At 41.7% G+C, this 22,931-nt stretch overlaps 1 protein-coding gene across 6 annotated transcripts in view; it reads right to left on the reverse strand.

The window, feature by feature from the left end:
• Positions 1 to 22,931, reverse strand: part of GNAS (GNAS complex locus) — a 122,645-nt gene that overhangs the window by 40,492 nt on the left and 59,222 nt on the right. For all 6 annotated transcript variants that reach the window (XM_015881746.2, XM_015881747.2, XM_032448587.1 and 3 more), the window contains 2 exons: positions 4,896 to 4,950; positions 4,695 to 4,814 (listed from right to left, as the gene is read on the reverse strand). In XM_015881746.2, the coding sequence (XP_015737232.1) occupies positions 4,695 to 4,814; positions 4,896 to 4,950 (175 nt within the window). The remainder of the gene's footprint in view (positions 1 to 4,694; positions 4,815 to 4,895; positions 4,951 to 22,931) is intronic.

The raw sequence follows: 22,931 nt of genomic DNA on the forward strand, positions 1-22,931 counted from the left end.
TGACTCCTAAGGCTTTAACTAATGCACAATTACAGTCAGCTCAGTGATTAAAATTAAATCCTTCCACTATCTCAGCTGAGTTGGTTTGATTAACTTGGGAGGCTTTTTTTCAGTTTAACTTCCTTTTTCCTTGCTTAAACTAATCATGCTGGCCAGTGACAATTGAATCACATGATAAAAACCCAGCATTAATAAAGGCAATGATGAGGGTCCTCCTTAAAAAGATAATCTTTCATTAAAAAATTGGCAGTGTAGCATTGTAGATAAAGAGTTCTGCTTTCAGTGCCGCTCCACAGAAAGCATGATCTCTTGCTTGTTCTCAGTGCTCAATCACACCAACAAGGCTAGACATTCTTGGCAAGGTTTTGTCCTTTCATGTCCTGTCATTTTAGCAAGGATATGTTTCCCAGTGGTGCCAACAGAACACTGCATGCAATATTTATCAGTGCTATCCGTATTAACAATAGATTACATGGATCTGATTAGCATTGCAATTTCTTACACTGGATTTGCTTATTTTACTACAGCAAAAAGGTCTTCCAGATTTTACCAGGTCAGTCACCAAGTTGAAGTTTCTTTAAGTAACTGACACTTCAGAAACTGCTGAGAACACACTGAAGACAAGACAGACTGCATCCCCAGCTACAAGGGCTCTCAGAACATCTGCTTCTAGGTTCTTGCCAGTGGTGCACACAGTGCACTGACACAGCACAGAAGGCATTCTAAAGGAACTACAAATTTGATTTATTAAATATTGCAATACTTCAAATCACCAGCACGACTGTGTGGACAGAATTCCTTTCAATACTCCTCTTTCCCCTTCCCAATATGCTACTATTTGTATTCAAGAAATCTAATTGCTTAATACCAAGTGTGATGAATTACTGTCTCCAAAAAACACACCAATTTTTCAGTTTCAGAGGCAATGTTTAGCCTAGCACTTAACTGCACCAACAAGATTTTGGAGTTGTGTATTTTAATTCAGTGTTACACAATGCTACGCAAATGACAAATATTTCCTCTAAGTCAAAAATTGCACAGCAAACAGATGGAGCCACAGATGAAGAATTAGAATGTCAGATTACAAAAGTTTTTCTTTCAGTCCTAGAGCCAGACCTCTAACACAACCATCACACTCCAACGCACCCGCATCTTTCCTTTCTTCTGCCTTTCACATCACACTGAACCTTCCTGCCAGGAAACTTTAGTCCCACCTGCACAGCAGGTAACTACAAACACAAATATTGGTGTGCACGTTTAACTTCTTCATTTAAGCCTCAAGCATATGTAAGAAGGATGAGTCCTCACATTCTAAAGATCTTCTCTGGTTGGGAAAGAAATTAAGGAATACAAAATTATGATTCCATTTCAGTGCATTGCTTGCTGGAGAGCTTTCTGAATTAATTTTAGGAAAAGAGGAGTGGGTATTTACAATGGGATGAAAAAGGCTTTGTATCTTAGGTACTCATGGCCTTCAAACAACATCTCCTTTGTACATGAGCATCCTTTCTACCTATCATCATCATATTCCTCCTACAGCAGAGAAGATCAGTGTCAAATATAACACTGAAAGTTATGCCTTCATAACAGCTGAAATACGATTCCCCATGAAAATGGAAGAGAGAAAGAAGTTCTAGACCTCAAAACATCACAGCACTACCTGCTGCTAAACCTTGCTCAAAAATCCCCCTCCCTCCTCCTGCATTAGTATGTTATACAGGAAAGGTTTTAGCTGCCAGTTGATGAAAGTCTCCTGACAGAGAGTTCTGGAGGAGAGACTGGATAATCAAGATTTCCTTAGATATAATGTGTAACTAACATAAGGCTATTTCCAATTACAAAAAATGATACCTCTTTCAAAGTGCTTTTAATTAATCCATAGCGAAGTCAGCACTATTTTTATAGTGGTACCCAGGGATTATGTATGTCTGCTACTATACATTGAAATCTGGCATTGAGGGGATTTCTAGATCTCAACCTGATTTAAAATACATAATTAAAATGCAAGTTCAGTTCTTCTTGCATCAAAGAACAATAACCTACATTCTGACAATCTCAGAAGTCAGATAAATACAAACTTACATAATCAAAGGCAGAAGGAGCCAACAATCCTACTTCTAAACCAGTGGCTAACATTAAAACCTCAACCTTATGAACAGTTACCTATGAAATACTTTCTAATGGCATTTAATTTTGGAATTAGAAAAAGTTAAGCACATGTCTAAACTTCTGTAGACACACAGTACCTTTGTTCAGTGAAAGAAAACCCAGTTTTATTGGAGCACAGTTATTCCTCAAGTTTCATGTTATCCAACACACTTCCAAAGACTCTTCACTGGACTTGCAATTATTTATAGACCCGGTAAGCGTGTATCTACTACTTTACACAGCAACACAGCACATAAAACACCAGACATCATCTAGTCACAGAAGCCGATGACTTACGTTCAGAACCTCAGTCCACTTTGTTGTCTCTCTTATCCAAGGATCTCAGAATGCATTGCAAACGTAAAAGAACAGACAAGCGCAATAGTACTGATCATTGCAGTTGCTAAAAAAAACCCAACAACTTTGTTTTATGAGAACCTCAGGCTATTACTAATCAGTGTAAGTTAGCCCAATTCTATAAACAGACAGGGCCAGGCTGTTGACACACACTTCCCTGCTAGTAAATACAACTACAAGAAGGCCTTCACTTGATTTTGAAGGGCTTGCTGCTCTGTAGGTTACCAGAAATAAAAGATATGGAATATTTATTTTCATATTAAAAACAGCACTCAGAGTAAAAAGAGAACTTCCCGAGCTGCATTTAAGAATTACTTTACATTCCTAAAAAAAAATTGAGGGCAAATCTGTCTGTTTTGGGTTTCCTTTGAAGAAACACATTAAAAATATTTTTGCTAAATGAAAATAGCCGCAGTCAGCACTGAATTGAAAACATATTCTGATTTATACTGAAACTGAATAGGAAATGTCAGAACTCCTCATTTGTCTTCAGTGCACATTTGATATGAATTAAAGCAACACACATATCCAGCACATACCTGCCCGGCCTGCTCCCTTACTGCTACACAACTAGCCCTTTCAAGGGAAAGAAAAAAAAATCATCAGTGTATTCCAACTGAACTGAAGAAAAAACTCTGATAGAGGAGATGAGGGAAGAAGTATTTCAGTAAGAGACAGGTCACGGGAACTTGTCACAGCACTGTTACGGATCGCAAACTGAACCATCATGAGACAATGGGCAGCAGGAGAGCTGCAGGCACCTGGCCAACTCAAAAGCGTGCAGGATGGAGTACAGAGCTGCTGTTCTTTGCCTCAAATATTCTCCTAACACTGTCCTTAAGGTGCAAAATTCTTTGTCCAACTGGCAGAGAGATCTTCAATAAGCTGACCAAATATTCCTGCAAATAACACGGAGAACTATCAAACAGGTATCTTAGGAGAAATCTCAAAATGCCTTAATTTAGGATCTCTTAAGGTAGAATCATGAAATGGCCCTAAAATGATTAATATTACATTCTATGTGCTACAGACTTCCTCCATCCATCCATCTTTCTGTGCCTGCTCATTGCTAACACAACACAACACTCACAATGCTAACAGAATATTACTTTCGCCTTGTACACAAAGCTAATTCCTAGCTGTTCTTCTCCTTGTAATAAAGGCTGACTGAAGCATTTAAGTTCCCAGAAGCAGCAGCAGTTGCAAAAGGTAACTTGCTGGCTTCACAGACTAGCTTGTTCAGTGCTGTTTATAAACCAGTTACGAAAACCTTGCTGTGCTGCAAAATATCCCACATCTGTTTGCACTTGCACTTTCCTTTCGAGCACCTGAGACCAACTACTGCTGGAAACAAAACCGTGGTGTAAATGGATCCCTGATTTTGATATATCATGATTTCTACCCTCATTGGAACATAACACAGAAAGTGATACACTCCCGTATTACTGCAAGTATAAGATGTTTCGTGGCAATTAATGACAGTAACATCTCAGTATTTAAGAGTTCAGTAAGTGCAGACTGTATTTTCATGGGTTTCTGCTGCTTTCCTGGTTGAGACAGATACAGTAGAAACTAATCACAGTGAGTAGGGACAAAGTTACACCACCAAACAAGTAATTATACTTTCTGCATTTACTCTGGGGCTGCTGGGATTTAGAATCATTAACTAGGACTGGCAAGGGCTGGGGCAAGGACACAGTACATGGAACTTCTGCAGAAAGTCTGGCTGACACAGCTGTCAGAAAACATCTGAATCAGCAAGAAAACACTACTATTTTTCCAAAAGAGAGAAATACAGTATCACTAAATGTCAGCTAATTAGCAACTGGGAAATAGAGACTAAATACAACAGAAGAGCACTGAATGCTTTAGGCTCTTCAAATATTAAGTCCACATCTCCCCTCTTTTTGGGTAGGGCAAAGACCCAAACATCACTGCCTGCACTGCTCTTCTTAACTGCAGGTGATGTCTGCAATAGAGCATAAGAAAGGAGACAAGGACATCTGCGTTCACAGACCTGAACACTCTACCCATGTTATTATATACTTTAATTAGCACTGACTCACAATACCTACAGTACTAATTCCCAAAGACCAGTTTGCTGTTTTTGTAAGTATTTACTACAGTGCAGTGAAAAATAACCATTTGCAAAAAAGCACAACAGCAGCCAATGAGGGTTATTTACTTACCGGTGGGAAATCGAAGTCTATCTGGTTAGCTAAATTTAAGATGTAGTCGATTCGAAACTGGTTCTCTGGATTGGCTAGTTCCACTGGAGGTGCCAAGTTGCCCATTGCTGTCACTATTGTCTGCAGAAAAGTAAAGAACATTGCAAAACGTGTCTGCACACCTAACTTCGAATAGTTAACAAGAACAGCTCGTATGCTTACCTCTATAGCTTCTTTAATATTGTTCTTAATATCCTGAATTTTCATTTTCTTTTCCCTGTAATTAAATACATTATTAAATTTGTAGACCATCAAAGCAAAGCATCTTTTTGAAACAGAACATGAAAAATTCTAACTATATTGTTAACACTGAATAATTTCCTCAGTACTGAGTATTTTGGTAGAGACTCTGATTAAATACCTCAAATCTCTACTTACACTGTAAACATCTATTTGTTTCCAAAATTGGACATTCAATGATGCATAAATAAACACCATTGCTGTCTTTGACAGCAACCAAGACTTCCTGCAAAATTAGCAGATCTTGATTCATTTTAATACAAAATACTAGAAATGCCTTTAAGATATTTAGAAAACATTAATAGGAAAGAAATAATAATTAAAAAAGAGTAATTGACTGTAAGTAGAAATAAGTGAAAGGAGAGCAGAGCACACACACACAAAAAACAAACAAACATAAAAACGATGTCAGCAAAAAAAGCCAGAGCAGGGAACTCAACCTAACAGACATCCCAACAGCCTGGGCATAAAGCCTACAATAAATAATAAAGCTCTAAAGTGAATACATACAATTATTTTCAGCCACAAGCACAACTGTAGGTTAGAAATCCAGACTGAATGCTGTATGTGAGCATTAACATTTGGGATTAAGTGCAGCCAAATCAAAACGTGTAACAGGATCAAGCAAACAAACTACTGCCCCTAATACACCTGTGAGGAGTTTTACCACACGCCTTTTGTTATTCTGACAGCAGCTGTTCTCAATGCTAAATAGTACCATCAAAAGAAATGCCTGATCACAGGCCTGGAGCAGCCAGGCATTCACCTCCTGGAGGTACAGCTGGTATTAAGTCCAGGAACTAGAACTTCACATAAAGCACTGGGATGAAGCTTTTACATTATTCATTTCTTGCTATGCACAACATAACGTTACTGCTTTGAGGTAAAGCAGATTAGCCAAGTTACTGAAACAAAAAGACAACAACCCTGAATCATCTGACTGATCTTTTAATCTCATCAAAATGTTTTGCAAATCACTTGTGTTATTTAAATACACATCATTTATTTCCAATATTATTTATTTTGAAAGCTCACATTTTCCAGAACAGCATCTCAAAGGCTCCAAACTACAGCATGATGCTTCTTTATTCTTTAAAAGGTAATGGTCACACTTCCAATTTGCTAAGTACAGCTTCTCAATCTCAGCTCACCTAATTAACTAACTACTCATACTGTAAATGCTTTCTATCACCTTTCCCTTTCTGTAATTACTCACAACCAACAAAACAAAACTGAAAATATATTCACCAACCAAGAGAGCAAAACAGCAGAACATGAAGAACTGCTGGAATAATGTGGCAGATCATATAGAATCATAGAATCACTCAGGTTGGAAAAGACCTTAAAGATCATTGAGTCCAACCCCAACCCAACCATCCTACCCTAACTAACAGCCCTCCGCTCAATCACGGCCCTGAGCACCACATCCAAAGGGCTGTTAAACACATCAGGGATGGGGACTCAACCACCTCCCTGGGCAGCCCATCCCAATGTGTGCTTAACGGTGCTTTCTGTAAAGAAGTTTCTCCTGATATCCAATGTAAATTCATCCTGGCGCAACTTGAGGCCATTTCCCCTCGTCCTGTCACCTGTCACCAGAGAGAGGAGACCAACCCCACTGTGCTGTAAGCACCTTTCACGTATTGGAAGAGAGCAATAACGTCTCCCCTCAGCCTCCATTTCCCCAGACTAAACAGCCCCAGTTCCTTCAGTCTCTCCTGGTAGGCCACATTCTCTGAGCCCTTCACCAGCCTTGTTGCCCTCCTCTGGACCTGCTCCAGCACCTCCATGTCCTTTCTGTACTGAAAAACTCAACCCAGTACTTGAGGCGAGGCCTCACCAATGTCAAGTACAGAGACGGGATGACTTCCCTAGTCCTGCTCACCACACCATTCCGGATACAAGCCAGGATGTATCAGCCTCGGCCACCTGGGCACACTGCTGGCTCATACTCAGCCGACTGTCCATCAGTGCACCAAGGTCCCTTTCCTCAGGCAGATTTCCAGCCACTCCTCCCCAAACCTGCAGGGTTGCCTGGGGTTGTTTGTGACCGAAATGCAGGACCTGACACTTGGCTCTATTGAAACTCACACAGTTAGACCTGGCCCATCGATCCAGTCTATCCAGGTCCCTCTGTAGTGCCTTTCTCCCCTCTGGCAGATCAACACTCCCTCAAATGCTGATGCAGCAGTCCAAGGGTGGGGGGAATTTTGATTATCTCATGAAAGATTAATTTAACTGCTGCAAAAGGTAGGTCACTGAAAACAACCATGTGCCAGCTGCACAGCACGCTGCCTCACAGGATCCCACCATACACACTACCAGAAAGCACATCTGCAACACAGGATCTACAGACACAAAACGAACAGCAGCACACGTATGAATCAGCAGCAAAACCCTACCACAGAACAATGCGACTGTCCCTAAACATCAGCCGCTTCCCACTGCCCATAACAAACGTGCTCTCAAAGCACAAGGAAAGGCAATGAAGTTTGATGCAGAAAGGAAATGAAGTGACCAGCAGTTCAGAGTCAGTTCCCAGGTCCACTAGAGCTCCTGACCCACCTCGCAGACCACCTTACAGCCCATATTTGTACCCAAGGACTAACGGTTTTGTCACTGCAAGGCAATGAGCCTGGACAGCCCAGATGTACTGAACAAAGGAAGATACTTAGTCAGGAAAAAAAGAGGAGAAACTGAGGGTTTTTTATCCTCTTCCTCCCCATCTTCAAGTCTCTCCAACTGCTGGCACTGAAAGTGCTCACTGCACTAACCAAGTCTTACAGTAGGTGTGTTTCTTGGTTAGTGCACACACAGCTGCAAAAAGCCACTGTTTGGGTTTTTGTTTTATTTATTTATTTAAAGGTCCATTATTAAAAAAGAAAAAACCCACATAAATAACGCTGTGACAGCAGGAAACGTTTCTCACTGATAGTGCAAGCAAAATGTCTGGCTTGATTTTGCCTCCAGTTTTCAGCTGAGGTCATGAACTCAAGGAACACAGAATCCAAACTGCCCCATTGAGGTCAAAAGGACAACTGATATGCCCAGGGTGAAGCAAAGCACCGGTGTTTTTAAAGGACTATGTAAAGTTACATTCAGTCATTTGGCTTTGTTTTGGAACAGGCATTTAGAAAGTCTCCTGGTTTTTACGTGAACTGCAGTTCAGATTCTCTTCCCCCTGGAATTCTTATGGCTAAATTTCTCAAAGCATCAGCTAAGCACAGTTACCTGCCTCTTCCACATCAGACCGAAAAACGCAGTATTTCTGTTACAGGTTCTTGTCAATCTTCCATATTTACACCTCTCCACAGGTCCTGAGTTAGCAGCAGCTCTGGAAGTGATAACGAACTTGGAGCGATGTAAAACTCCAGCAATTAACAAACTGCTTGACAGCATCACCGTCTTTACAACAGGAATGAACACTCAGTGCCTATTTCTGTGTCTGTTGCCATGGCCCTACAGCGTGCCCAGTAAACAAGGACTCTTATTACACAGCAATGAATGCACCATGTCATTTTGTGTTTGGTAACGTTTACCGAGCATAAATTTTCCATGACAATGGGATATGTAATTCTTCCGAAGCTCAATGTGTTCCTCAGTCACTCATCCAACAGCTCACCTGCACCTGGATCTTCCCTTTAAAAAAGGGCAATGGATGTCAGCCCGGGGCTCAGGAAGCGCAGCTCAGAATGTCAGGCACCACCTCAGCCATCATCCCTCATCCGTCTAAGAAATCTGTGGCACATTGCACCTCAAATATACAAAAGCGACTGAACTTCATTTCCTCCATCCATGAAAGATGAACCTTTGGAACAGATCTGTCCTTCTTTCCTGCTCCAGGTACCAACACAACAGCAGCGCTGCCCGCCCTCCCCACTGCGGTGCTGCCTCGCGAGCTCCCAACGCCCGTCGTGTATCTTTACGTGCCATGGGTTAATAAGGTCACATTTTTAATCTCATTTAAAACTTTTGCTTAGGCTGTGTAGGGTAGGCCAAACAAAGCATTAGACTCTATTAGTTGAGGATTATAAGAAAAATCTCAAATCCTGCTGTTTTCAATATTTAAATGGGCCAAAGGAAAGCTGCACATAGCTTTCAGGGAAGCAAATAAAGTCTATTTTAGGCACTATAAAAAAAAAAAAAAAGAAAAAAAGATGACATTTTAATACAAGAAACATGAAATCAGAACGACATAAAAGGTCAGGAAAATCCAATATTCCTTGAAAACAAACTCTGCCCAGAGAAGAGCAACCCCCACCTGTGGCAGCAGTGTAAGTCAGACTCAAGCAAACCTTTATGTGAAGAGCAGGCTGCCAAATGGATTATTAATTTAAATAAAATAAAAATCAAACTATTTTTAATTTAACACTCATTTCTGATTTACCTTCCAGATAATACGAACAACCACAATTTGGGAAGTCTCTTTAATGCTTTAAAAAGAACATCCCAGCAGGCCCAGAGTCACCTTGCAAGTAGAAAAGGGGGGGAAAAAGTGGCATTGAAATGAATGGTTGAAGCAAAACATGTCACAGAACTCTATTTTAGAAAGAGAAAACTTAGTCAGAGATCTTGTGACCCCCTTTTATCGTTTATCTGGAAAGAGGATTTTGCATTTCTTCACTGGTCTGGAAAGGTGCTGTGTGCTCTGCTGAGAAATCTGACTGAACAGGCAGAGTTGTGAGAGGACTGAAAACCAAAGCACCAAGAACTGCCCGGTTCTAAACCAGAAGGGAGCACATCGGTCACTATTTTGCGTACAAAATGAATTGACAGGTTTTTTTTCCTACAAATACATGGTAAGGTAGCTTTAAAAAAAACATTCCAAAGCTTATAGAGTAAGTGGTAATATAAATATATATATTTAAAATAAAGTGTGAAAATGAAATGAGTGATCAGATAATGATGTAGAAAATAAAGTTAAAATTACAGTTCAGTAGCATTTATGTTGCACGGCTCTAACTGTGACCATTTCTGGACTATTTCTGAGAACTCAGCTGTGCCCTGAAGTACCACCACTTCCACAAGTGATGTAACACACGCACAGGACAATGTATTGCTGTGGCTTTCCTATGTTCTCCCCTTCAAATGCTGTGAAAACTGCTTTGCTTTCATTGTTTTAATACACAATAATATTTACCTACAAGAGATACATGCACTTCTTAGTACGTGGCCATTGACAGAGAAACATGATATGAAAAGTAAGAGCGAACAGACACTGTTATTCGTGGAGGAATGGAATCATTCCCTACGTTACAAAGCAAGAAACACAAATTACTGAAGCTCTGATAAAAACACACCACAGCTGTCTCAATAAAAGTTACTGTCAAGAAATACACTGAAAAAGCCCACGTGCTGAAGCAGTGGGGTGCTCAGGCCTGGGACTTCCTTATTTCCCAAGGGAATAGTGCCGTAATGCGATCACCACACAACTCAAACCAACCTGTAGGTTTGTTTCACCTGTGCCCACTGCACTGCCCTCACCATAGAGGTGAAAGGCCACCAGCAGTGCCCTGGGGGGAGCTAAGAGGAGGGCTGCCCACCAGGGACCCTTAGGGCTGCACAGCAGGTGACTCTCAGGCAGGACCAGCCCAGGGCCCTGCTCAGTGTGCAGGGTGGGATGGCACAGCCGTGCTGCTCTGGCTCCAGGCCGTTCTGGGGCTCCCCTTCAGCTCTGCAAATTCCTGCATACAACCAGTTTAACTGGCTTCACAGTCCCTTCACACCTGTAAGTATCACAAGGAGACCATCACAGACCCAACATTAAGAAGCATAATTCTGCTTACATGGCTCCATTTGCCTCAGTTAATTAACAAGCAATAGTTTAGGCAAGGAATGACAATAAAACTGTTTACAAAGAACTCTGTGATGGATGAGGTTGATAAAGACCCTTTAATTTGTACTGTACAATTAAACACCTGTGTGAATTGCATACTGGATTTCTCCTTCTTCAGGCATGCATACACAAGATATCACACCAGTTTGTCTTCTTTGCTCCAAGAACAGTTAATTCAGCATATTAATAAAAAATGTTCTTAAAAGTTCACTTACTGTATCAAGAAACTCGATACAGTCATTTACAGGGATGCAATTTTCACAGCACACTTTGTGATTCTTCTCTTTTCTGGCACTGAAAGAGGCTGACCAGAAGCAACAGGAGGATTCAAGTCAAACTTGCTGAATCATCTTGCCTTGTACAACTCGCTATTTTGTGATAGCCATTTGCTGTCAGGAAGCATTGAAGATGTGGTGTTTTTTTTTTCCACCTCCCCCACTGTGAATGTGGTCTTTAATAATGGGGGGGAAAAAAAAGGAAAAAAAAAAAAAAAAAAAAAAAAAAAAAAAAAAAAAAGGCAACATGGAGATCAGCAAACAGCTTTTAGGTGTGTGACTGCGCTGTGTCCGGACAGCTCTGCACTGCCCCAAGCTGTCTGCTGGTGCTGCCCCACCTGCTGTAGGCTGTGGGGTTGTGTGACTGGACCAGTCCATCTCTCTTTCATTCCCAGCAAAAACCCCACTACGTTGCCAAGTGTAAATGTCCAGACTCCAGGAACTTCCTCAGCCAGTCCTGGATACAAAGCTTTCCAAAGCAGGCAATCAGGTCCCAGACCCCTTCAGGGACTCACGTACAAGTATGAGGGGAGCAGCTCCTACAGCAGCTAATGACTTCACTGCTACTTCCAACTCAAGAAGTACACAGCTGGCTACACGCCAACATTAAATGGAAACGAGCCCTAAAATAAAATGGCTGAACACTGGGTGCCAAACAGAAACACTCAGAAATCAGCCTGAGTGAGATGCAGAGCGGGAGGGGAGAAAACAACTGGGCAGATGAATTACAAATCTTTTTGGTGTGGGTGATCATGTTTCCCATTATTGTCTTAAACACTTCAGGCACGCGATGCTGCAGGATGGAGACCTGCAATGTGCTGCCTCCAGCACTGAGAGAACCCCAGGCTTCTGTCCCAAACCCTGCAGCTCAGCAGGAACACCCAGATGCTGGAAGGACAACAGCACAGCAGGAAAAAGAGGCAAGACTGAAACTGATATTCTATCAGAAATGAGGTAAGCTCTACAAAACATGTTTCTACGTGCCCCTACAAGCTCGTACGGTCATCTCTGCATGAATCACCTACTTCTAGAGACCACTAAAATATGCAAAGAACTTGCAATGTGATAATAGCTTCCCTATTCCACTAATAGGGTTAGTTGGCATCACTACTTGTGGGCATACACCTTAGTTGTCAAAAAGTACTTCTGAAACATAGACTTACCAATACAGTATCAGGTAAAATTGTTACAAAGTTCAAGTAGGCTCAGAAGGATACAAAGTTAAAGCAATCAGACCACAGGAATTCCTTGAGGTAGTTCCCCAATCACATCCCCCTCCTTTTTCAAAGTTCAATGACATTAACAGATGCCCAAACTGTTGTTTTTCTTCTGAATGTTGCAGATTCAGTATTGCCAGCCTCTAAGCGAAGAATACAGTCCAAAGAGGAAAAGCAGTTATGAGAGTGAACGTAGATCTTAGCACCTGAACAACAAGCAAGACGCTGGAAAGGAACCCAGAACTGCGTATTATTACAATACGCTGCCGTCATCCAATGCTGACCTTCATTTCACTGAGCTCTCAGAGGCAGCTGTTTTGATCATCGAGCATTTCTTACAGCAGTGCTGCATTGTTTTCACAACCAATTATTTGCACCACAGCCTTAAGTCAGTAATTTCTGCCACCAACACACTCCCTCATCTGTCCCCAAGGATCAGGCACTGCCGGGTGGGTGCTCCTTTAAGCTCTGAAGAGCTTCCTGAGTACCTGCAGTCACAGGGTTAGAGCACAGAACCACCCATACTGACCCTCGCTTTTGGGAAGCTCCAAGTGCTGTCGTTCCAGGCAGTGCAGTGTGCAGACTCTCCTCTTGTGAGCTCTTAAACATAAGCCATATTTCTACAGTGATTTTCATTGTACCCTTCCTTCAAATCTAGATTTCAGCAGAAATCACTTGTGAGGAACATGACGGAAGTTGTCCATGTTTCCATGTAAACTCATTAGTAGAACATTCCTACCGAAATCCCCAGGGGAAAAAATGGCGAAATTTGTCGAGTGCTGTTAGGCTTTAAGAGTTACAGTTGTGCATTTATAGTTCCAGCCAGCAGATGAATTTACTATGACTGTGCATGTAAACTGCATTTTTAGCATATAGGGTAATTCAATATTGGAACAAACAGATCTGAAAATGTGTCCCTTACAGCTCCAGACACACAGACAGGCAGGTGCAACAAAGCAAGGTGCTGACAACTTTGGCTCTAATCCATCCGAGCACTTAAGCACATGTTTAATTTTAAGCACATGAGTAATTCTATCAACTTTAATAGGGCTACTCATGGTTTAAGTACTACGATGGATAGGGGCCAGAATGCGCAGAACCTTTAAGAATGCTGCATGGCCTATGTTATATGAAATAGAAATGGCATTCTTCCACCAAACAATTAAGTTATAAAAGCATTAGAAGCAAAATATACCGTAAGTTGAGCATGTCTCTCCTTATGTAAATACAGAGATGCAAGTTACTCTGCAGCCTTTGGAGATAAACCAGTGTAAATTCTCACATGTAAGATGCCCGCGTACCTTTAGTCTGCCCTTCTTTCTTTGACAGCTTCATCTTAGTGCCACATGTCTCCTATGCCCACCACACCATGTTTCCAAACATGGGGTCAGTTACAAAATCAGACAGAAAAGACCGACGTATCAGCTACGACTTCCACTTCCTTTCTGAAATCTGATGTTACAGGCTGGGGTTTGAAATCACAAGCGCTAAAGCCTTTCAGACATAAGGTGTCTGTGCAGACACACGTGTGGCAGTTCCAATGTCACTGGTTAAATCATTTGTTATCTCCTCCATAACATCAGTTATTATCTGCAGTCACAGCGTTACATCCACTGGTTTCATACACCTCAATGTGACAAATTTGGATGCTTTAAATAAAAGGGAGAGTTCTTTAAACTTGAAGTATTTTACACAGTCAGTGTTAAGGATGTTAGAAAGCACCAGCTCTGCAAATTTCTACCAGGACAATTGCTGTGGAACAGAGGTGACTGATTTGAGCTCTAAAGCACCCACTAGAAAAATTTCTATCCTGTTTTAGCTGAACATGGCTCCAAAAATTGTGACCAAGTTTTAGAAAGCAGCTTTCTAAAAAAGGAAGAGAATGGAGCAATCAGGGACTGCAGGAGCTCAAATCACTACAAAGAAAGGCCCGAGACAACTCGAGATTCCTCCCTTTCAGGCAAAAAAGCCCCACAACATTTCTGCTTCTGTAATTATACTGTCCCAAATGAAAAATGAATTTTAACAGCTCCTAATGAAATATCAAATCATACCTTCTCTCAAAGGAGAAGTCAAAATCAGTTGAACTGCTCCTGCAGCCAGGGACCAGCTGCCCCCAGGCCCCTCTAGTCCCCTCGGAGGTCCAAGTTTCCATCTCCTCACTACTAAACTCAGGGCAAACCAATGCACCAACCTTTTGTTCAACATTTCAAGGACTCCAAATTTTTTGTTCTGATCAGACTGGAATAAAACTGAAGTTGATTATTATCTTCTTTCCTTCCCACATTGTATCACATAAGCACCGTACTTCATCTTGGGAGCTTCGCTGTGTTCTCACAGCGCCCAGTAACGCACTGATAAATGAGGGCTCTGATTTTTGTACCAAACTGAAATTTGAAGCATTTTCTTCTTTATAAAAGATGATTTGGAAATAATTTCCCCATTGAAACACACGGATTAGCACTCAGCCTCATGCTTATAAAGCGTAAGTTTGTTAACACTGCACACATACAACTTGTTCATTTCAACACAGTGAGGAGCAGCCACGTCATTACAAGAGACAATGGGAATTAGAACGAGCAGAACTCAGTACGAGAGCTTATTTACATTAGAAGAGCATTTATAGCACAAAACCAAAACGCCTGCATACAGAGTTTCAAATAACCCAACTGCTTTGCTATTTATATAGCATCTCCTGTATCACTAATGTTACTACTACATTTTTGCCAAGAGAAGCTGCCAAGACGTGAGCTCTTGAGCTCTGAGCTCTGCTGCCTGCAACCGGTGCGCTGCGAGCGCCTGCACCAGGGCTGGGCTGGGAAAGGCCAGCACGAGCCCATCGCTGCTCTGAGCATAACCCCAGGAGCAAAACATCTGATGTCAAACAGTGATGTTCAGCCCCGTGCAGACAGAAACTGCAACAGGAAAGCTGTTCTAACACCTCTGGGCTCCCTTACCTGGGTGATGCTTTTCTCCAGGAGAACAGAAACTTCACCCCTTGGACTAGATTGCTCCAGTCCTCAAGCTCTGTGATACAATAGAGTTGGCTCAGATATAATTCACAGTCAGTAACGTAGTCAAGGCTGCCTCCAATATAAGGGAAAAGGTCAATTTTACATCTGTAAAGTGCATAACCCAAGTGTTCATACCTCCTACACAAATCAGCGAAAACATGTGGTTGTTAGTCCTGAACAGAGAAGTTAAGGAAGCACATTTTCTGCTGATTAAAAAGCAGTAAGCTTTAAAACCTGACTTCCAGTATTCTGCAGTCTCCTACAAGCAACACCTATGCCTCCTGAAACTGCAGAAGCACGGGAGGGAAATCTTGCCCATGTAATTGCCAGCATTCTCAGACAACCAGTTTCAGTTCTTGGAATGTTTCCTCCGGTCTGGTCCCTCACAAAGTAGCAACTGGAGTGAGAAATGATCTTAGGAGAGACAGACTAAGAAGTAAATCCAAGTTAAACTTCGGATTCACTCAAAACTAAATGTTAGCACACTTTCTTCAGATGTTCAGTGAAGCCCCAATATATTTGCAGAGACACCCAGCACTGCAAGCTAAGTTAATTCCTGTGACTCAAAACCAAACACAGGAATTGTTTCATTATAATCAAGTTTCTATCTGTAAGAGACCAACTATGCTCAATTTCAGTGCCATCAGTGGAGAAAAGAAGGAAAGTAAGCACAAAGCAAAAGTGTAAAGAATTCTGCATTATGGAATTACCCAAAAGCAGCTCCCATCAGAACTCACCTCAAAGGCTGCAGCACTCCAGGAACAAGCCCAGACTGTGCTCTTTTATTACTGTTTATCTCTAACGGTCTGGATTTTTTCCCTCTATCTGCAGGAGCTATGTATGTGCCTTTACAAACCTTTTCCCACAGCCATGGTTGTAAGGAAACAATAAATTTTTCCAGTATTTATTTGCCTATGTAATTGCAATCAAAACAGAAAAGGGCAGCAAATCCAATCGGAACCAACTGTTGCTGGTTTCCATGCAGCAGAGACAGGAGGAGAGCAGTGCTGCCCCTCACCTGAGTGCTGGGACATGCTTGCTATTACATTATTTATATCAGACAGCAGAGGAAAATGAGGAGCAGGTAAAGTTTATCGGCTGCAGCCTCCTCTCAGAACATTCTGTACCTCTCCTTTTTAGCTGTACTTTCTTTTTTCCCCTCAATAAATAACCAGACAAAAAAATGCCTGTTTGTAGTTCAGCCCCAGTGTAGCTGCACACAGCTGCAATGTGCAGACTCAGTGCAGACTCAGTGCAGCCCCTGCAGCTGCTGCTAATGCTTTAGTCAAATCAGCCTAAATGCAGAGCCTGAATTATCTCTGTTTTGATCTTAAGGTGACTGAATTGTCGCAACTCGTAACGAAGATGACTCACCGTAAGAAAAGCAACCCAAACCTAAACCCCCAAACACACAACCAACCAACCAATTCAAGCCAAGCAAAAACACACAACCAAATCGGTCCCCTTGCTGGAGTTTGTTAGATGTCATCCTGCTTTCTACCTAGTCTGGCAGGGAATGCTGAATAAAAAGTCAGATGCATAAGCAGTTCCTGAGAGCTGCGTGCAGGTTATTCTGAAAGCAGATCAGCAAAGGTTCAACACGGATCAGGCGAGAGCTGCCTTGGGAGTACCGTGCTGATATCTGTAATTATCTTGAATATGCTATGAAAGCTTTTCAACTACTTTCCAGTTATTAAAAGTTTTGCATGACCAGGAGCTAAGATGATATACAAAAAATGTTTGGAAATAAACATCAAATATTACCAGGAAACAACAACAAAAATATCCTCACTTCCTTCCAGGCACAGATACAGTCATCATCACATTAAAGCCATTAGTGGAATTCTTCAGCCAGTGCCAGGGAGCACTGCTGGGCTCTCAGTTGCACCCACCAGTGCTGCCTTCCTGCCTGGCTTTAGGAGATGCTGACAACTGAAGAACGTGAGAAACATGGGACTTTATTGCCAGCTACTTGTGGCTTTATTTGCAGAAAAGTTAGGATTCAATTTATTTTCAAAAGTGCAAATTTCTGTGCAAGTACTTCTGAAGTGATTCTGCTCTTGGGCAAATCTTACTACTTAAAACTGCACTGCGAGTTACCTGCTGAAATGGTAAGTAAACCAGTTCCGTGTGTTTAGCAAAAGAGAAAAAATTCCTTTATTGCAGTGGAGCTGTAGAAATGACTTCAAGAACACCACCCAAATTCCCCTGATGTAAATATTCCATCTCCCACGATGCCCATTCATTTGAGCGGTGTAGTAAGAGAACAATACTTTCACAACTCAATTTTACAGTTCCTTGACTGTGTCACGGTAAACTATTTTTAGTTACAGAAGTGAAGTGAAGCCGTCCTGCAGCACACACAGTACGTAACACGGACAGGACAAACGCTGAGCTGTAAGTCAGCCCAAAGCAGATGGGTAAACACTGACACTCTCACTTCTCAAATTCTTCCCTCACGTACCTTATGAAATCACCCCTGTGCCAGCAGTTTGAATCACACAACACACGACTTCCTAAGCTTTTTTTTGAAGCTGGCAGAGCAGCTTTTGCACACGAGTTTCCCCGTATGCAGATTACTTCCCAACAAGCATGAAGAAGCCGAGTTCTCACTTCTCACGGAGGTATTTCTAGTCTCTTTCGTGCAAACTTAAAGATGAATGCGTGAAGTACAGAACTAGAGAAGACTTGAAGTGCTCAGGTTAACACATAAGCTTGAAATATCAATATTAAAACAAATTCAAAAAGAAAACACGAAAGGCTCAGAGCCTTGTGCGGTCTGAAGCTGAACCACCAGGCGGCCTGAAAACCTGGGCAGCCAGAGCTGGGCAGCACCCACAAAGCTCAAGAGCTTTTCTGAATCCCTTTCTCAAAGCTGTGGAAGCCAGGAAGCCCCGCAGCACTCAGGATGCTGCCAAGCCCAAACGTCCTGAGCAATCCACCACAAACCCGGATTTCTAGGGAACCCTTCCTCCAGCACTAGGAAGGTTCATTTAACCCATGATGCTTTGGACAAGCATTCTGTATCCGGATTAGCTGTCACCAATGGAACACAAATTAACTGGAAAAATTCCAAACCACGCTTGCTGAGAAGTCTGGAAGTCACAAAGGACGCAGTATAGAAAATTTCACTGTATTGTAATCAACATCTACGTATATTTGGGCTCAACTTGTAAGAAGAATGACCTTTCACCAAGTTTAAAATTGCAAATTAATTATACCCAAATAAGCACATTTATTATCGTTTCCTTTGATAAAAGGGAAGTTATACTGCTGTAATTTAAGTCAAACCATGACAATGGCACAATTATCATGCCCTGGCCCTGACCTGACATTTCTAAATGGGGGGGGAAATAGATACAGCTCACACTGACAGTATATCCTAAATAAGGATGTTAGGACAAAATAGGTATGTGAGAAATAATTTGCTGATATTGGAATATATAGCGCTTTGCTATGATTACTTTCACAACATACGGTCCCTTAAATATTAACAATGCTGTTTAAATGAGGAACTTATTCACAGCTGATGAATATAACCTCAGGAGAACACACAAACTGCTAGAAATTATTACCTTGCGGATTATTTTAACAGTATTACTTGGACATAAATATCGATCCAGCTAAAGAAACCATACCAGAAGTACTGAGAAACTGGAGAACGCTTGTTCCTATCTGAGTCCAACTGCCCCAGCAGCATTCCAGCTAATGCAGAGACATCAACCAGGCAGCACAACTGATGTGCAAGATTTGCTTTCTAAGCTTCTGTTCACAGACAATTAGATGGAGGTAAAAAAAGAGGAAACTTCTTAAGGAAAACAAGGAGAAAAAAAAAAAACCAACACCATGCAGAACGTGACAACTTCAGAACTTCTTATGAATCCTGCCTGCTTCCAGAGCTCCTAAAGCACCAGTGGCAGAACCTGGCAACAGCCCTGAGTAGGAAGCAGCGTCAATCTTTCCCTTACACTTCTTCCCTAATCCTCTAAAGTGCCATTTCTGAGCTATAATATTGGCCTGCACAAACCATCCATCTAACATAGCACAGCACGATTCTTACAAACAATCCTTCTGGAAACTTCTGCAGACAGATTTTTATTTATTTATTTATTTATTTACCACCACATTACAGAAAATATCTGCTCAGTAATACAAATTTGCATAAAGCAATAAAAAAGAATTTGAAAGCAATCGCCAATATCTCTAGAATTCTAAAACGTATCATTTATCAGATATATGGGGGAATATTTCATAGTCATTTCTTCATTTATGTAAGAAACTGTGATTCTCAGTTTAGCAGTAAACCACAATATGGGGAGGTTAGAACAAGCAAGAGGAGAGAGAAGAAAGAGTGAGGAAACACAGCATGTCCCCTGCCTTCCTTTTTAAAAACGAAACAACCTGCCTTAGTGTAAGAGCTCAAACATTTCTCTTTGGCTTGTACTTTTACAGATGTGACCAATTCCAGCTCACAGTGCGCTGCTGATCTTGTTGTGGATGCTGATGTAACTCAGAGCAGTGCTGTAAAACTCACCAAAACAGATCTCTGTTCATCAGCTTTCTGAGATGGCACTTCTCAAACTTAACTGTTTCTCTCTACCTCTGCTTTAAAAATGAGCTGAGGGGGACAGTCCTGGGAGGAGAGGGAAAACAAAGGGAAGAGCACACCCGACTTTCAGGATCATTCACATACAGGCAGAAAGACAAAGCTTTCCCCTAAAACGTTTACTGTAATGAAACTATTAAGAAATCTCCTTCTCAGGTTTAACAGAAAGCGAAGCCAAGTCTATTCCCACAAGTTACAAGTGCTATGCAAACAATATGCAGAAATGCCATACTAATCAACTGCTTGGAAATCAGATAACAACAGCAACCTACCTACACCACAGTGCTATTCACCGCCATCTCCAGACGTACTTTCATACAGAAGTTCAGCAAGACTTCTCAGCAGCTCAAACTTCCTACAGAGCACAGCGTAACCAACCGCATATACTGTGTCTTCCAAGCACATTTATGAAACGTTCAATGTATTTTGGTAGGTTATTAACAGTTGGTGTTGGCGGAGAAAGGACATATGCATCTAAAAATGCAAATCACGTAAACCTGGTCATAACCATTTTTATGACTAGGCTTTCTTGAAGCACTGTACTGACATTAGCTAGTCAATCCTCAACCTTTCCTAAGAAGCAGATTAAGTATTAAAGTACATCCAAGGTGTGGCATCATGTCAGTTTACCTTTAGTGGCAATTACACAATTAGACCAAATTCTTTGTCAGTTTCATCATTCGAAACCATTTTTAGACTGCATGAGCATTACACAACTCGTAAGGTATGGAGGCAGTGCCATCACTTGTCCCTAATGTGGTGCTTCAGAGAACGTGTCAGATACTTCCCTGACCCAGCTCTGTGTTCACCATTTCTCCAAGGACAACTGATAAAAAATGAAGAGGGGGACAGTAAGTGACTGGGTTGGCTGGGTAATAATTCCATCTTAAGCAATCAGCATTCGTGTCCAGCATTAATATTCAGGAAACGTCCCAAGTCTCAATCATTAATGATTAAGTATCACCACACCCAGGAGTATTTCACTTCATATCTGTATTGAAATCACAAGATCCAAACTTCAAACGTAACTGCTTGCCATTTTAAAGGCTGTGTTGGAATGGAGGGATGCTGGTTACAGCAGCCTGTATAAAACCCACCTCAGTGCCAAGGCATTAAAAAGTGCAGACTAACAGCATCCAATGTTTGAGGACATGGTGGGACATTGCTGAACGTGAGCAATCATCCCTTGGAAGACTAAGGAAGAAATGCATGTCTGAGGTTAGAAAATTTAAACCTTTGACCCAGAGGGACTCCTTAATGAGAAGCAATCTCCTGTTATTTCACCTCACCATCACACATCCACCCGGCTTTCCAAAATATTAACACAGCCACGCTCCTGAGCTTACACAACCCAGCTTTCAGCAAACAGAAATTGCTTTGGGGATGGATCAGTCCACCAAGGCAGGGATCTGAGCCACACCTCAACACCCTGCAGGGCTGCCACGTGGAAACCCTGGGCAGCAGCTCCAGAAGTCACTGCCTGGCCCCACACCACAGTCACTGCCTGGCCCCACACCACAGTCACTGCCTGGCCCCACACCACAGTCACTCCAGCCCTGGCCCCACACAACAGTTTCCTCAATAGAGTTGGAGAATTCAGAAGCTCGGTGACATTCAGAGACAATTCCACTGTAATCTCTGTTATGGTATTTTCAAGTGAAGCTTCTTAAAAGGCTTATTTTACAAAAATCTAATCCAAGAACAGATTTCAACATTTAAATGCTTATCATTTTATGCACGTTATTATTTTTAAAATACTTCAGGAGAAATCTGAAACAAGTCGTGTATTTGCTTGAGTTTCACACCAGCACATCCATTTTGATGACAAAGGTATTTTCCTCAAAATAATTGGCTGTCCCTTCTCACTGAAACAAAAGCCAGGCAAAAAGAGCCACAAGAAACCCAGGAGTGCTACCGCATGAGATGGCACATGTACCTGAAACAACGCTTAAAGCACTGCAGTCATATCTGCACCATCCCACATAGAGCTGCTGCACGAAGGGTTAACCTACACCACGCAGCAGTTAATGGCCACAGATAACGACAGTTAGAGTTCAGTAAACTGGTAGACAGATTATAGTGCAGTTTTATTACCGCCTCCAACACGTTTACTGATGTGCTTATTATTTTTTTATAGCATACTGCTCTTGAGCAACCAGTTTATAATATTTACCCTTTACAAACTAGGTATACAGGCAATACATACATATACAAAAGGGTAACCGAGTTTACATGGCAGTACTGGTGCAGCAGCTAACACGTTACAGATGTGCAGCAATCACACACATCTTGCAGGGACAAACCTATTTATAAGCCTAGAGGCAAAAGACAGCTGCCAAAATTCACGCTTTCTATGCATTTCAAACAAACAAACAAAAAAACCCAAAAAGAAAACCATGAACTAGGGCTGGGCATTCTCTCTTAGAGGATTAAGGTAAAAAAAACCACCACAAACAGTTTACACATACACACCACACACACACAGCTCTGCTTTTCCAAGTTACCTCTATTACTTGCAATATATCAAGAAAGATTTTAGTCCAACACCAATAAACCGTACGTGTTACACATGGTAAAAATAGTACATACACTGGGATGGCTTTTTTTCATTATATTTTAAACATTTCCTAATGCCATTCTTCTGTACGACTTCATTAACTGAATTTATCCTTTAACTCACAATTACCCAGTATTGTTTTCAGTCCATGCACAACAAGGAACCAAACCCCAGCTGACTGCAATTCACTGCCACCACAGTCTGCTCACAACGTACCGCCCACCTTGCACAGGGCAAAGCAGCCCCTCCCAGGCATGCACCAATCTGCTCCGTGATGCAGACAATTAACATCCAGACTGTAATTCAAAATACACACATCCTCTTTGTGACAGTCTGAAGTATGGTACTACCTCTGAGACATCCCACGCTCCTCCAGAAGCAGGATAGCAGGTAAGTTGCCTTGCAATGATAAGCTGTGAACGTGCACATGGAGCGTTCGGTTCATTTGTTGTG

This window comes from Coturnix japonica, chromosome 20 (assembly GCF_001577835.2).
Source record: "Coturnix japonica isolate 7356 chromosome 20, Coturnix japonica 2.1, whole genome shotgun sequence".
Classification (NCBI taxonomy): domain Eukaryota; kingdom Metazoa; phylum Chordata; class Aves; order Galliformes; family Phasianidae; genus Coturnix; species Coturnix japonica.